General features: G+C 51.0%; 1 protein-coding gene across 1 annotated transcript; it reads right to left on the minus strand.

Annotated features, from left to right (window-relative positions):
* Nucleotides 1–2,944: 2,944 nt before the first annotated feature.
* On the minus strand, nt 2,945–13,079 carry SMIM29 (small integral membrane protein 29). Its single transcript, XM_075064918.1, has 5 exons — nt 12,959–13,079; nt 10,184–10,372; nt 8,743–8,768; nt 7,817–7,922; nt 2,945–4,041 (listed from the first exon to the last, which is right to left on the minus strand). The coding sequence occupies exons 2-5, from the start codon at nt 10,292–10,294 to the stop codon at nt 3,979–3,981; spliced, it is 306 nt and encodes a 101-aa protein (XP_074921019.1). The 5' UTR covers nt 10,295–10,372; nt 12,959–13,079; the 3' UTR covers nt 2,945–3,978.
* Nucleotides 13,080–14,286: the final 1,207 nt, after the last annotated feature.

The raw sequence follows: 14,286 nt of genomic DNA on the forward strand, positions 1-14,286 counted from the left end.
TTTATTCCTCCCTCCCCCCTTCTCTGGGAACGATTCATTTATGGTAGAGAGCCAAAGTCGGGTGAATTGGGGGGGTGGTATTTTCAAGCATTAGACTGTTACTATAAAAAGGGACAGAGTCTTTCAAAGGGGTGTGGTGAAGGCGTCCCATCAACCCTCTCCCCTGGACTTTCCAGCCAATGTTAGTAAAACGAGAGAAAATGGTACAGCAGCAACCCATGACCTATTCCCTACCAGCCCTTAGCGCTCACAGGTGGGGACAAGACCCCTTCTGTCCCTCTGCCCCCTTGGGATTAGCTCTCCACTGCTGTGGCCTGGAAACATTCCCCGACTGCATGACATCACTGAACTGGAGATGTTGCTCTCTAGAGAGAGAAGGAGCCCGGGTCGGGCACTGGACTGAGCCTGAACAACGGCAGAGGCAGCCCCAGCGTCTGTTTCCCCACCTGCCTCTGGAGGGGACGATGTTCGTGAGGTGACTCAGCAAGCTCGCGGGAAGGCACCTCAGCACAACAGCGCTGCGTGCGGCAGCCAAAGGAGGGGCAGGGGCGAGATATTGTTTGCTCATTAATCCACACGAGATACTTTTCCCATGCACCATGCCTCAGGCTGGGGGATTAGACTCAGCAGGAAAGTACACAGCGGGAGCGTCTGCCTCCAATGAGCTACGGGCCAGAGATCCCTTCGCCACACCACACCATCCCTTAGCTATGACCAACTGCAGCGGAGCTGGAGGTTATTACTATGGGGAAGGCCAAAGGGGTGAAAGCAGTTTTGGGTTTTATGGTGAGAGTTTTCACTGGATGTTCAAGTCACCTGTCCATCAGGGCTGGGGGGACCACATGAGTGTAAGCCGCGGCTGGAAAAAGCAGGCAGGTGGCTGACAGTTGGCAAGAAGGGGGGGGGGGAGGTTTTGGCCCATTGTTAAAGACCTTTTGGTTTCCTAATTGCAGTTACTTGAATAAAACATTTTATGGATGTTTCCAGCCTCCCTGTCGCTCCCACCTGGTGAGTTGGTTTTAGAGCAGCACCCAGCCCCTGCCACAGAACAACCAACTCTCTCCCTGGCAGGCAGACCTCTGCCTTTCAATCCACATACAGACACAGCACAGCAGAGGGCTGCTGGTGACTACTCACCTTCCACCAAAACCTCAGAGAACTCGGGTGAGAACAGCACCGGACACAAAGTCCCTCTTCTAGCCCGGAGCCACAAGGGGGACAAGAGTGAGAGCAGCAGCTCCTACTCTCTGCAATAATGGTTCACTCCTGAGGTAAAGAGTGTCCCTGGCTATATCCCCAGCACCTAGGGATATTTCTTACAGACCTCTCCTTGGGGCAGGGAGAACATCTGACACTTCCCCCTCGTCTGTTGGCTCAGGCAACAATGGTGCAAGCATAATAGGATTTCTGGCAGCAAACAGATCGTTGGTATAGTTTTTGGCTAAGGTTGCAGGTCACGTACAACTCCACACAGGGCATGTTCTGTGCACTGACCTTGGGATTCCAGAAATACACCCGATGGAAGCAGTGGGACCTTCAAGTCAAAGTCGATTTGGAGGCAGTTTGTCCCAAGGTAAAAGACAAGACAAGTCAACCCAGCCCACTGAATTCCCAGGCTAGAAACCCAGATGTTGCAGAGTAAAAGCTGCCCTTCTCCAACAAGGAACCCAAAACCACACCCATCATCTAGATTTTTATTCATGCCCATCAACACAGTGCGAGCACCTCAGCAAGTAAAGAACTGCAAGTCTGCACGCACAGAGCTGCATAGAAGGTTAGAAACTTGCCGCCCTTACAAGTTCATTTGGTCAATGGCCACAAATGCTGTGTGCTCCTCTCAACTGCTTAGCTCATGGGCTGCTGTCCACTTTGCGTTATGGTCACTCGAAGCGCGCACACTCACGTTACACATGCCCTATAAACCAATTTTGCTAGGTTATCATCCCCCATTCCTCCATGAGCCCGATCCTACCAGGGGCTGAAATCTCTTCCCAGGTGCTCAGCACTTTCACAGGATTGAGCACTACAGTTCCATATGGCACCCCTGTTTCTATCGTGTCTCCAGACAGGCCTCACAGGCACTAATCACGACAGAGAACCGCCATGAAAACAGCAAAGACTACTGTAGGAATGAGGCAGCATCTTCATAGACACCTATCAACCGGAACAAACCGCGAAGCCAGTTTTCAAACACAAGATGGTGAGGAGGCATCTAAAGGGTCAGAGTTAAGATGATATCGGCACTTTAGTTGAGGAGTGTGCAGCCCTAACTCTGCATTTTCTGGCTTTCTAACATTTGAGGGATTTTTTAAAATTAAATTAATGTTCTGGAATGGTTACCATGCATTTGAACGACTAATGTATGCCTGTAACTTCAGCATCATTGTAACCACGATTGGTTTTAGCTGTCAAGAGCTATGCTATGTAGATTTTTTTTTTCCCTAAGCTCTCTGTCACCCAGTTGGAAGGAAGCAAACAAAAACAGCCTTTTTACTCCAGGAGCTCCTGGTGTAGAAGATGATTTCTCACTGGGTCACAGCCACATGCAACCTGCTTGCATGAAGCACTCAGCATCAGCACCCATCTCTACTGCATTCAGTGCAGGGATAGTAGAGTGTGAGGAGAGTCCTGGACGTAAGGGATTCTCTAAAGAGCAAGCAGACAGGACTGAGCCAAGGCCCAGCCTTCCCACACACACACTCCATGCCATAGTCTGGAGAGATCAGTGGACCTGACTACAAGGCAAGTGGTGGTGAGGTTTCTGTTCTGCTCGGAGGACACAGTACCTTTTCAGTCAGGACATCCCAGGCCCAGCTCTGCAGTTGACAAAGGGTTAACACAACACAAGCTGCACTTCACATGGGTTTTGACTGCTCTAAGCGGAAAGACAGGAACTGCAGATTACCAAAAAAAAAAAAAAAGATGAGATCTTGCCAGACACATACACATTCACGGTGCCTTTTTATTTACAAAATATAGAGATAAGCTACTATTGAATACAAAAATCATCCACGCAGAAAGATCCACCTTGCTGAACTATTACAGAGTTCGGTTGTTTTACTGTCCAGTAGCTTTTGTGCCAGGAAGACTTCTCCTCCTGGGCAAATACATAAGGCCTCTTGGCTGAATGCAAAGACAGACAGTTTTGCTCTGCTAAACTCACCTTGGTTTTACTGCATAGCCAAACTGAACCCATCCCTGCCCTGGGGTGACTGGAATCAAAGGACTGTTTCAAATGCACGCATCTGAATGCCCTTTTGCAGGGCTGAAGTAAACATGCTTGCTGTCAGCTATTTCGAGATCACAGCAAAGGCTCCATTAAACTAGGTCCCCATACAGAGCGAGCAAGAGATACAGTAATCAGATTTGTGCATGGGACTGCCCCATGCAAAGTAACACGCTCAGCATGTGCTTCAATAGATAGGCAGCATGGCAGGAGATTTGTTCTCTGTGCAGTCAGCAGATGCATCTGCAATACCACAACTGCGTTGGTTTTAAATGGCTTATACCGAAGGGGAGGCTGCAATAAACTGGGTTTCCTGGGGCTGAGTCTCTGAGCCACCCAGCGATGGAGTTTCACCAACACACTCTCAGGATCAACAGCCTCTCTTCTGGGCCCGCGTGAAAAGGCTCAGAGGGTTTTATATCTGCAACCAAGAGGAGGAAAGAGCTGTTCCTGGTCAAAACGTGCAAACCCAAGACTCAGCCCATGCCTTCAGTGCTTCGCCGGTGGGAACGCTCAAGGGCAGCACGGGCTGACAGTGCTCGGAAGCTAAAGCCAGCAAGGACTACTCCCACCCGCCGTACCTTGTAAAGGGCAGAACGGGAAGACGGGGGCAGAAGTCGAGCAAAACGGAGGGTGGAGCTTTAAACAATTAACTCCATGTGGGAGGACTTGACGTTAGCACAGAAATCGACAAGAAGGGAGAGGGGTGGAGGTGGTTAGAACATCGCCTGGACACTGGCTGCCGAGCTGCGTTACGCTTTCATGTCCATGAGCAGAGTCCGATGGGGCTGGTATCCACCCCAGCCTCGCATCACCTGCAACAAACAATACATGCTTATTTGCCTTCAAAGTGCCAGGCACCCCCCCACACCCTTTCAACCTCCTGTGGACACAAAAGCAAGGTCAGGGTTAACCTCTCGGTCAGATAAGGAAACCAAGGCACAGAGATTAAGCGATTTGCCAGATGCGTGGAAGGCGTCAGGATTAGAACTCGGGAATTCCCAGTGTCCACTGAGGTGGTGAAAAGAAACAAATGCAGTCTGCATCATGAGGGGCTGGTTTTCCTTCCCCCCTGCCCCCACGTCATGACCTGAAAATGAGCTGATGCACTGGAAATCCCATGCATCAGTCCACAGCCACAGAGGAGAAACTCTGGATGCTGTCTGGCTAGCAAGGAGATAGCGGCAAACAGCATTCCTCAACTGCATGTAATAAGAGGCAGCTCTTGAGATGCTGGAGAAGCCAGATCAGCTGGAGTAGTCAGTTTCTCTCATGGAACATGCATTAATGTTCAGTTGAAGTCCAATATCACAGGCCCCGTTGCCTGCCCAAACCAGTTATTTTCATGAATTCGTTTCCACCACTCTGTAAAACCTACACAACCGTGCAGACCCAACCCTTCGGTTTGTGCCCAGAACAGGCAGAACATGGGCAAGCACAGGGGAAATGTCCCCAGCACCTTCCCCTGGCCAAAGGATTCAGTCTCTCTGAGCCAGTCAAATCATGGCCTCTGCAGAGTCTGCTTGCCCTAAATTAGCACCACTTTCAGCACAAGTTTGTGCAGCACGTGCACTAGCCCACTTGGAATGGAACTGAGTCTAAACCACTTCATTTCACCAGGGGGCACCATAGTGCTTCCAGAGAGCAAATGCACAGCTTGCTGCTGAACCAGGCGGGATTTGAATCAGCAATCTAGCTCAGAAAAGTGCTATAGGCTGGTTTACATTATGAAGTTAGGTCAATCTAGTTACATCACTCAGAGGCGTGAGCATAATTAAGCCAACCTAAACCCCAGTGTAGAATTCTTCCGTCCACCTAGTGCTGTGTACACCAGGAGATAGATCAGCTTACCGCGTCATGCAGCATGTGGATTTGCCACACCCCTTAGCGACATAGCTGGCTTGACAATGTTTTAGTGTAGACTGACTGACTTACTAAGAAGGCAAGTAGAAACAGGCAAGGATTAAACCCTTTTGATCTAAATTTCCCTCTAGTTCTGATCTAGTGCATTAGGTTCATGCCTAGGACCGCTGGCCTGAACAAGATCAAGCAGCTTTGTCGGTGATCATCTCAGTGCTAACACGGCCCCAGCAATCAGCCACACCACACTCAGCCTGAGTCACTGACCTAATTTCCACACGGCCGATGTTTATCTACAGCGCTTGGCCTCTTCTCAACTCCCCGTCCATCACACCCTTTAAATTAGAGCGTGAGGCCACACATTTAGGTTTTGTGAAAGTCAGGGTTTTTTTAAAAAAAATTCAATATAATTAAAGTTAAAAATTCCCCTGCTGTATTTGCAACCCAAACACTGCAGCCTTGGGCTAACACATGAGAACTACAATGGGAAACTGCTCTGTTTTCATTATCCATGTGCAATGAAATGCAAAGCAGTACAAATGGTGGAAAGTCAGATCTGAACTTTTGTACAGTTTTTGTAATCTATAGTATTATTCATTTAATTTAAGATGTGATTTTTAACAGTATATGCCCATTTTATTCTGGAGAGCTTTACATTAAATAGTTACAGATTCAGAATGTTCTACATATTTCAAGTGCATAATAATAATAAATGCTTAATTCTTATATAGGGTTTTTAAACCATAGATCTCAAAGCACATTACAAAGCCTGATATTATCCCCATTTCACAGATGGGGAAACAAAGCGAAGCAAAGGACACCCAGGCAGGTCAGTTACAGAGCTGAGAACAGAACTCAGCTTTCCTGACCCACAATTCAATGCCTTATTCCCTCAGCTGTGCAGCCTCCTTTCACCCAGGGGTCATGTCACTACAGGCATATTTTAAAGGACAGGATGATCAATATGAGGAAGGGGGAAAATCTTGTACAGATTTTTACTGATCCTGGTAATTGAAGTATTACGGGTCAAAGCTCTAGTTACAGCAGATGAAGTTTTCAAAACCACATTTTTGAGAGGCAAGTGGGTATTTCTTAGTATTTTTTTTCTGATGCCAGTTTTAAAAATATTCCTCCATTTCTATTCAATGGTTCCTGTGGAGTAACAACAGTGATATTTAAAGGAAAACGGTCAATGTGAATTTCTCTTTGTTTTTTGGCACTTGGTCCATTTAAAAAAAAAAAAGTCTTGTTTCTGACGGAGCCCCTTTAAAAGAATATCAGGTTAAAATCCTTTCAAAAGCAAATGAAAAGGTTTTTCTGCTCTCTCGTTAAACTTTAGGGCTCTTTTCAGCAGAGGCAATACCAATGCTGCAAACACAAAGGTAACTATACCTGGGAATAGACCCAATGAGTTATATGGTAAAACATTTGCAAGGCTGGAGCCTGACAATAGCAAGGAAATCCTTAGAACTGACTACACAGAATGAGCTGCCAGAGAAACGACTGTTCATTTCATATATTCATAGGTTCCAAAGCAAAGAGAGGCCATGATGATTATCGCCTCCTGTGTAACACAGGCCAGAGAACTTCCCCAGAATAATTCCTAGAGCAGATCTTGTAGAAGAACATCCCAGCTTCACTGAAGAATGATCAGTGCCAGAGAATCCCCCATGACCCTTGGGAAATAGTTCCACTGGTTAATGACTCTCACGGTTAAAAATTTACACTTTATTTCCAGTCTGAATTTGTCTAGCGTCAACTTCTAGCCCTTGGATCATGTTAAACCTTTATCTGCTAGAGTGAAGAGCTCATTGCTAACTATTTGTTCCTTCTGTAGGTACTGATAGACTGTAATCAAGTCAGTGATTCCTTGACCTTCTCTTTGTTGAGCTAAATAGACTGAGCTTCTTGAGCCTATGACTATAACGCAGGTTTTCTGATCCTTTGATCATTCTCATGGCCGTCTGAACCCTCTCCAATTGATCAACTCCTTCTTAAATTGTGGGCACTAGAACTGGACACAGTATTTAAGCAATGATCATACCAGTGCCAAATACAGAGGTAAAACAACCTCTCTGCTCCTACTCAAAATTCCCATTTCTGCATCCCAAGATCGCATTAACCCTTTTGGCCACAGTGTCACTCATGTCGAGCTGATTCTCCACCACAACCCCCAACTTGTGCTCCTAACATGCTGGTGATAGTGATCTTCACCGTTACCATTAACAATACTAGATACAAAGTTTCCAGACCAAAAATGCAGTTTGCCATGTTGACGGTGACCCTTTTAAACATAGCATTTACAACAGCCCTTAGGACTTCACCTCCAGGAGCAAACCCCCTGGGAGACTATACAGAAACCTGAATCACCCTGTGATTACAGGCCAACAATGGCACCGAAAGGTTGTTACTTGCCCACATAACTAGCCACTCAAGTACTGATCCTGGTCCTGTGCTCAGACCCCATCCCCCGTGTCTCTTGTACAATACTGCTAAATACACAGTGCTCTCCTGGGCAGATCTACAGCAGATAATTTAGGATGAGGAACATTGGCCGGAGCAGCCTGGATGCTCGGTAAAGTGCCTCCCCACATTCCTCTCTGGCAAGCACGTTACCCAAAACCAAACTTGACCGGCACCAGGACGACCAGCTCCAAGTGGCATCATGCCCACTCATGCCGCCCGCCCACAGCCACCCTCGCGCGTGGCCTCTGGACCTGAGCAGCTCACCTTGGTGTCGTCTGGATCCCCCAGCAGCTCCTGTTCAGCCTCATGCAGGTCCTCTGCGGGGTCGTAGCTGTACATCGGTAAAAGGTGGTGACGTAACCTGTCAAACCTGACACACGCAGAGACGGGATTGTGATGCTGCTCTGGGAACCCGCAGCCCCGCCAATGACCCAAGGGTGACGCTGACAATAGGATCACATGGCCAGCAGAGAGGGAGGGACTGTCACGGGGGCTGAGATTTCCAGAGCCGCCTAGGGGACGCAAACACATTCCTTGCCTTAATTTGAATGTCTAAACAGCTTTGAAAATCTCACCCCAGGTCTAGAGCCGATGGGCCAAAGCTAGCACTCCTTCCTCATTCAAAGCTACCATCTCACACTCCTCCATCTTTGTTCAATCTACCTGCTGGCTCCTCTTACACTCAGGTCAAAGCTCCTCGGGGCAGCGGAGTGCCTAGCACACTGGGACCGAGCACAACGATGAGTCAGTGGGAGTTTGGCTCGTGCAAGGACTGCAGCATTTGAGCCCACAGCTATTGCCACCACAGGTCACAGCCGCACACAAAGGATCTGGCATCACAGAGCCGAGAATCCAAGTCAGGTGGAAGGTGTTCATTGCCGCAGAAGGTGGACGAGGACAGACCCAGGGGATAGAGGTTAATTCCCACTGTACACCCTCCCTTCCCTTAGCACCATTCCTGATCTTAGTGGAAGGCCCTAAATCTAAAGGGACCAAGTGAGTACAGCCAGTGAGTTCTCTCCCAGACACACAAAGGCCCCCGTGGCTCCCCCAAGTGAGTCTGGATCTACTCTGTCATCTCCAGCTAGGCCAGTGCTGCAGATGCCGTATGACCACCCCTCTTCTCCAGCCAAGCAAAAACAGACTTCCTCTCCCTAACATACCAGCAGCCCCCAGACTTAGCCACTTACCTCCTCTTCTTCTGAATGTACATCATCTGCAATGAGGGGGGAAAAAGCATGTAGTGAGCAACCACACAGCCCATGGGTTGGCGTTATCGTATTTAAAGTAAGTTTGGCGCTAATGAAAGGGGCTGGCCAGACCTGGAGACTTCCATTTGGATGGCGACAGGACTATCTTTCCCCCCATAGCATCCCCTGTCAATGGGCCTGGCCGGAGATCTCCAGACACCTGACGCCGGATTTTTAGGACAGCTCCACATGCTGGAGGCTGAGCTCTTTGGAGACACTGGCCCTAGGTGTTGGTGAGGAGTTGGCCACCTGGGAAGAGCCTGTTCCAAAGAAGTTTAGTCCATACCACTGCCATCAAGCTGCCAGCGCTGACATCTGATTTGTGATCCGGACACACATTCAGCAGGAAGCGGATAAATCTGTTCATTTCACAGACAGCTGCTGGGTGGCCTGCAAGCAGTACCCACCCAGCTGGCAGAGACGAAAGGCTCTGTACCCCATCACCATAGGCCAGGAAGGACCATTAGAACCATCTGCTCTCTAGGACCTCCTGCACAGGACAGGCCAGAGAACCTTACCCAATCATTCCTGCATTGAGTCCATGCCTTGTGATCAAGCTAGAGCACTCTTCCTTTAAAAAATTTTAAAAGGTCATCCAATGCCCTCACCCCATTTATAGTCTACAAGACACTACCCCAGGGATGGGCTTTGGCCCATCATTGCCCACTTACAATGAATCCTCCCTTCACATGCAACCCCACTGCAGGTCTCCCCTCCTCGATTTGAACAAAACTGTTTGGGGCGCGAAGGTCTCTCGGGTTTTGGTTTTAGATCTGAGCTCTTTGACTGAGCAAGTTGCCTGGGCCAGCCCGGCTCTCAGGAGCCAGATGTAGCCAGGTGTTTGTGGAGGCCTCTAACAACTAAGAGAGAGAGTCAAGGCACTTCTGTGGTTGTATTCAAATGCTCAGTGCCCTCCCAGCAGGAGTGCAATCAGCCAAAGGTCAGAGACAAGAAGCCACCAGGCACTGTACCAACAGTGCAGATTCTGCCAGGCCAGCAGAGAACCGCACCCTCCCGGATCGCACTCTCCCCAACTCTTTGGGGACGTCAGTGCTGGGGAAAGGCCTCACATGGCCACCCCTCGGGTGGACTGACATCCTCTAGCCACAGAGCAGGGACAGCCCAGGTAACGGCAACTCCAGCTCAACACACACCGGCATAGGTCAGCCCCAACATGGAGGGACCACGTCTAGGGGCGAGACAGAAGTGTGGTCTCCACGGGGCCCATTCAGCCCTTGGTCTCTGCCAGAGCTCCCAACGTGATCTGCACTGGGACCAGCAGCCACCGAGGCGGTTACAGCTTTTGGTCAATGCCTGGATTTGAACCAGCGACCTAGAGGATCGCACCATGGGGGCTCCCAAACAAAAACAAGTCTCTTACCACTACCACAACGATGCCGATGATGGTGATGAGGAAGAAGGGCACCAGGACGTACCCTACTAAGGAGTCGCTGGAGGTCCCGGCGGAGGTGGGAGTAGTCGTGTTACTCATTGCGTCGGAAGCAGCTGCTTGAGGGGAGACAGAGGGGTGGCTCCGATCTTCATCAGGAAGACAACGTCTTGGCTAACCCTCTCGGCCGTAAACAATCAGAACAAGATCGTAGATTTAAGATTCAAATCAGTTTCTCCCATTCAGCTGCCAAATTCCAGCCGGGGGGGGTGGGGGGAGTGAAAGGATGTGAAGCCCCCAAATTGGTACCACGGCGTATAACGTGAGTCATGAGACTGACTGTGACATCCGATTAAAGAAGAAGAAACATATTCAAGCCATTGGTATGTAGCCTAGCAGGCTGCTTCAGGCCCCACCCAATGCCCATTAGGGTCAAGGGAAGGTGTAACAGGTAAGGGATCGGATCCTTAACGTTTAAACCTATGAGCAGGAATAATGGGTAATGCACTCAGGAGGGGGATACTTTAAAAAGCTACCCATGCTGCATAGGGAAACTACGCATTTAAAAACGAGCCTGAGTGCATCTACTAGGCACTCGCTGAGCATCTGCTTTCCATCGCATCGCTGCGCTCAGACAGTGCGGCCCAGCCACAGAGCCCAAAGCATCAATAACTTCACCCTCATTTTTGACAGATGGGGAAAAACAGAAGCACAAAAAAAGAGGGAAGCGATTTGCCCAAGACAGAGTCATGGCCCCAGTGCAAATGTGGGCCAGTCCCCTCTCTCAGTTTCCCCATCTGTTAAAACAGGGATGATGCACCTCCCTTCACCCTCCTAAGTCCCCAGGCATGAGGCAGACATCTTGGTAATGTTTGTGAGGCGCTGAGATGAAAGGTGCCAGAGAAGGATACAGCCCCCTGCAGTGCTAGGTAATACCTGCCTGCAACCTGGGCAGGGATTAAAGCCCACACACCTCGCCACTGCCCTGTCGTGTTGTTGCATCTACTAGAGAGAGAGAGACGGGCCTGTGGTTTAGGCACTGGCCTTCGGGACCTGGATTCAGTTCCCTGTTTTGCCACTAGCTCCTGTATGACCTTAGGAAAGTCACCCTCTTTGTGTGCCTCCATTCCCCACCTATAAGATGGGGGTGGTAATGCTTTGTTTCTCCTCCCCTTTGTCTGTCTCACCGATTTAGATCGTAAGCATCGTTCCTCACTACATGCACGTACAGCTCAGAGCACACCGGGGCCCTGATCTCACCTGGAACCCTAGACATTAGCCTGACACCAATAAGAGCACTAGGCTCAAGGAAATGCCAACACATCTTCACGGCCACATTGCTGCCACAGAAACGCCCAGATGAGGACGTTGCTTCAGAGACGGCTCACGGCCCCTAGCACAATGAGCCCTGGGTGCAGCGGTAACACGAATAATAATTAACATTGCGCCATTTGGGGATGTGAGAAAAAACAGCCCAGCTCTGTCTCAAATCTCTCCTCCGTGACGCTGGCGCAGAGACCTCCCCCAGCAGCTTAATCCATGAAAGAATCTCTGCCGTAGACAAGTATCTCAGAGCACGAGTTTGCAATACGCAGCACATACAAAAACTCTCTTGAGATGGATAAAGACACACACTGAAATCAACAGCAAAGGCCAGATCTTGGCTCAGGAGCAGACCCCCGAGCTTTCTGGAGTCAGGAAATGCCCTGGAAGCCCTTAGCCAGGAGGATGCATCTCAGATGAGCACAGTGGGCCTTTATCTGCTACAGGGAATTACCCAAAGACCCACAGCCACAGGGAGCAGCTTGACAGAGTCCTGTGCAGGACTCTTCCCAGGCCCCACCACTGTTTACTGTTTGTATTTACCATCGCACCTCGTGATGGCCCACGAGCCCATTGTGTTAGGAGTTACACATCAACAAAAATGATCCGTGACCCAAAGAGCTTCCACTCCACCATCAGGTCTCTCCTCCTTTGAAAGGATGCTGGCAGCCAGTCGAGAGCCAAGTTTGGGGGAAAGGAGGCAGAATGGTCCTAAGAAATACTGTCGTGCTTGGATGCAAACATTCCCCACCCGCAGCCCAAACCCCACAGCATTAGTCTAGGTCATGGCATCATTACTCCTGCTATCCATGATTTACTTATCCCTGCCCCAGCATGGGGGGATGGAACAGGAAGCCTCTTGAGGGCCTTTCCATCCCTACATTTCTGTGGTTCTGTCTGTATACTCCAGACAGAGCACAGATGGCTCATAAACCTTGAAGGCTTATTTTGGATTCGGGGTGGGAAAGCCCAACAAGGAAAGAACGAATGTAAAGTCTGCATGAGGGACAGCACTCAGACTCGTCCTTAAAGCCCATCTGGAACGGACACCGTAGCAGACAGGCATGGTGCTCAAAGGCCAAAAAAAATTAATATTGTAACATCTATCTTATCTACGCACCAGACTCATAGAAGTCAGCCTGCATTGTCCAAGCAGAAAAGAAATGCAACAAATAAGGCTCTAAAATCCTGCAACAGGCTCAGCACAGGTATCGGCCTATTGACTCCCTGTAGCAGAGATCTGCTTGCAGGGAGCCCACTGCAGGATCAGGGCCTGCAAGCATAGTGAGAAATTAGCACCATGTTATCTATAGGGTTATTGCTAGAGACACTTATTGTTTTTAACCTGGTGGCAGTGTCCCCCTTTACCCGCAGTGTTCTCCATCCCCGTACACATAACACCCCCTCCCAGGTCCCCCATTGTTAGTGCATGGCCCTGCTCACCACCAAAAACTCCACAGCACTTAGGCAGTGTGTGCAATGGCTGCTGCTGGTGAGGCGTCACTCCCAAGACGTGTTCATCACCCTCTAAGGAGGCTTTGCGAAGCCCTACAGCTCGGTCCTGAGGAAGGACAAGCACAAGCTCAAACTCAAGCCCTGCAAGAAAACCCTGTGGGCCAGCGTACAACCCCTGCAGCTTGCTGGGCTTGGCTTGCTATGCTTTCCCCTAACCCATCCCCCTGCAGTCCTGCTGCAGGCCCCAGAGAGACTCCTGACTTCCCCTAGTCTGGCCACCCTTCCCTTTCCAGTACCTCACCTGCCAGCTTCCACTTCTTCTTTACCCTGCTGCACAGCACCCCCTCTCCCTTTACCTCGCTACACCCCCCACCCCCTCTCCCTTTACCCCGCTACACCGCTCACCCCCTCTCCCTTTATCCCGCTGCACCTCCCACCCCCCCTTTTCCCCACTGCACCCCAACTCTCTCTCCCTTTACCCTGCTGCACCCCTCTTCCTTTCCCCCGCTGCAACCCTCTACCCGACCTCCTCTCCTTTACCCCTCTGCATCCCCCGCCCCCTCCCTTACCCGCTGCACCCCCTTTCCCCGCTGCACCCTTCTCCCTTTGCCCTGCTGCATTCCCCTCCCCAAACTGCCGCTCTCCATTTGCTGCCCGTCCCGTCTTTGCCCTGCTGCATCTCCCCGCTGTCCCTCCCGCCCTACTTTGCATGCCACGAGCTCCGGGCAGCGCCGGCCCTTACCTGCCGCCCGCCCGCAGCCCCCTCCTCGCCCCACCACTCGGAAGGCCAGAGGCGCGTGACTGACAGCCGCTGCGGCGGGGCGGGGCCTCAGCGGTGCCGGCAGGGGGCGGAGCCGGTGCCGGCCCGTCCAGGCGGGGGCTGCTGGTGCAGCAGAGAGCCGGCAGGGGGCAGCAGCTGCTCGCATCCGTGGCCAGGGCGAGCCGGCCCGCTGCGGCGGAGGGAGCTGGGGCAGGGGCAGGAGGGAAAGGATGAAGGCCCGGGTGGGGGGCTGTTACCCCAGTAGCCCTGCAGGGGATGGGAAGGGTTTGCAGTGGGGCAGCCCCCCGGGGAGGTGCTGTCAGGGTCACACCAGCTGGGAGCACCCCATCCGCAGAGGTGCTGCCCTCCCAGAGGCCGGCTGCTTCTTTGGGGGTGTTGGGGGGTCTTGCCATGGGGAGAAGGGGCAGCATGTAGCTATGGCAGTGGGACAGGCACTCTCTGCCCAGGGCCCTGGCAGCAGCCAGCTGGCCCTGCCGCCATGGCAGGGGGCATTGAGGGTGCTGTTTGGCCCCTCATTCCACCAGGGCTGCTGCTG

Source organism: Chelonoidis abingdonii, chromosome 4 (assembly GCF_003597395.2).
Source record: "Chelonoidis abingdonii isolate Lonesome George chromosome 4, CheloAbing_2.0, whole genome shotgun sequence".
NCBI classification, from domain to species: Eukaryota; Metazoa; Chordata; order Testudines; family Testudinidae; genus Chelonoidis; species Chelonoidis abingdonii.

Bases quoted from the DNA above. Each gene is read 5' to 3' on its own strand.
- SMIM29 (XM_075064918.1), bottom strand. From the start codon at position 10,294: ATGAGTAACACGACTACTCCCACCTCCGCCGGGACCTCCAGCGACTCC. The intron at 8,769-10,183 runs GTAAGAGACTTG...CCCTCATTGCAG, and splicing joins TCGGCATCGTTGTGGTAGTG to ATGATGTACATTCAGAAGAA. The intron at 7,923-8,742 runs GTAAGTGGCTAA...TGCGTGTGTCAG, and splicing joins TACATTCAGAAGAAGAGGAG to GTTTGACAGGTTACGTCACC.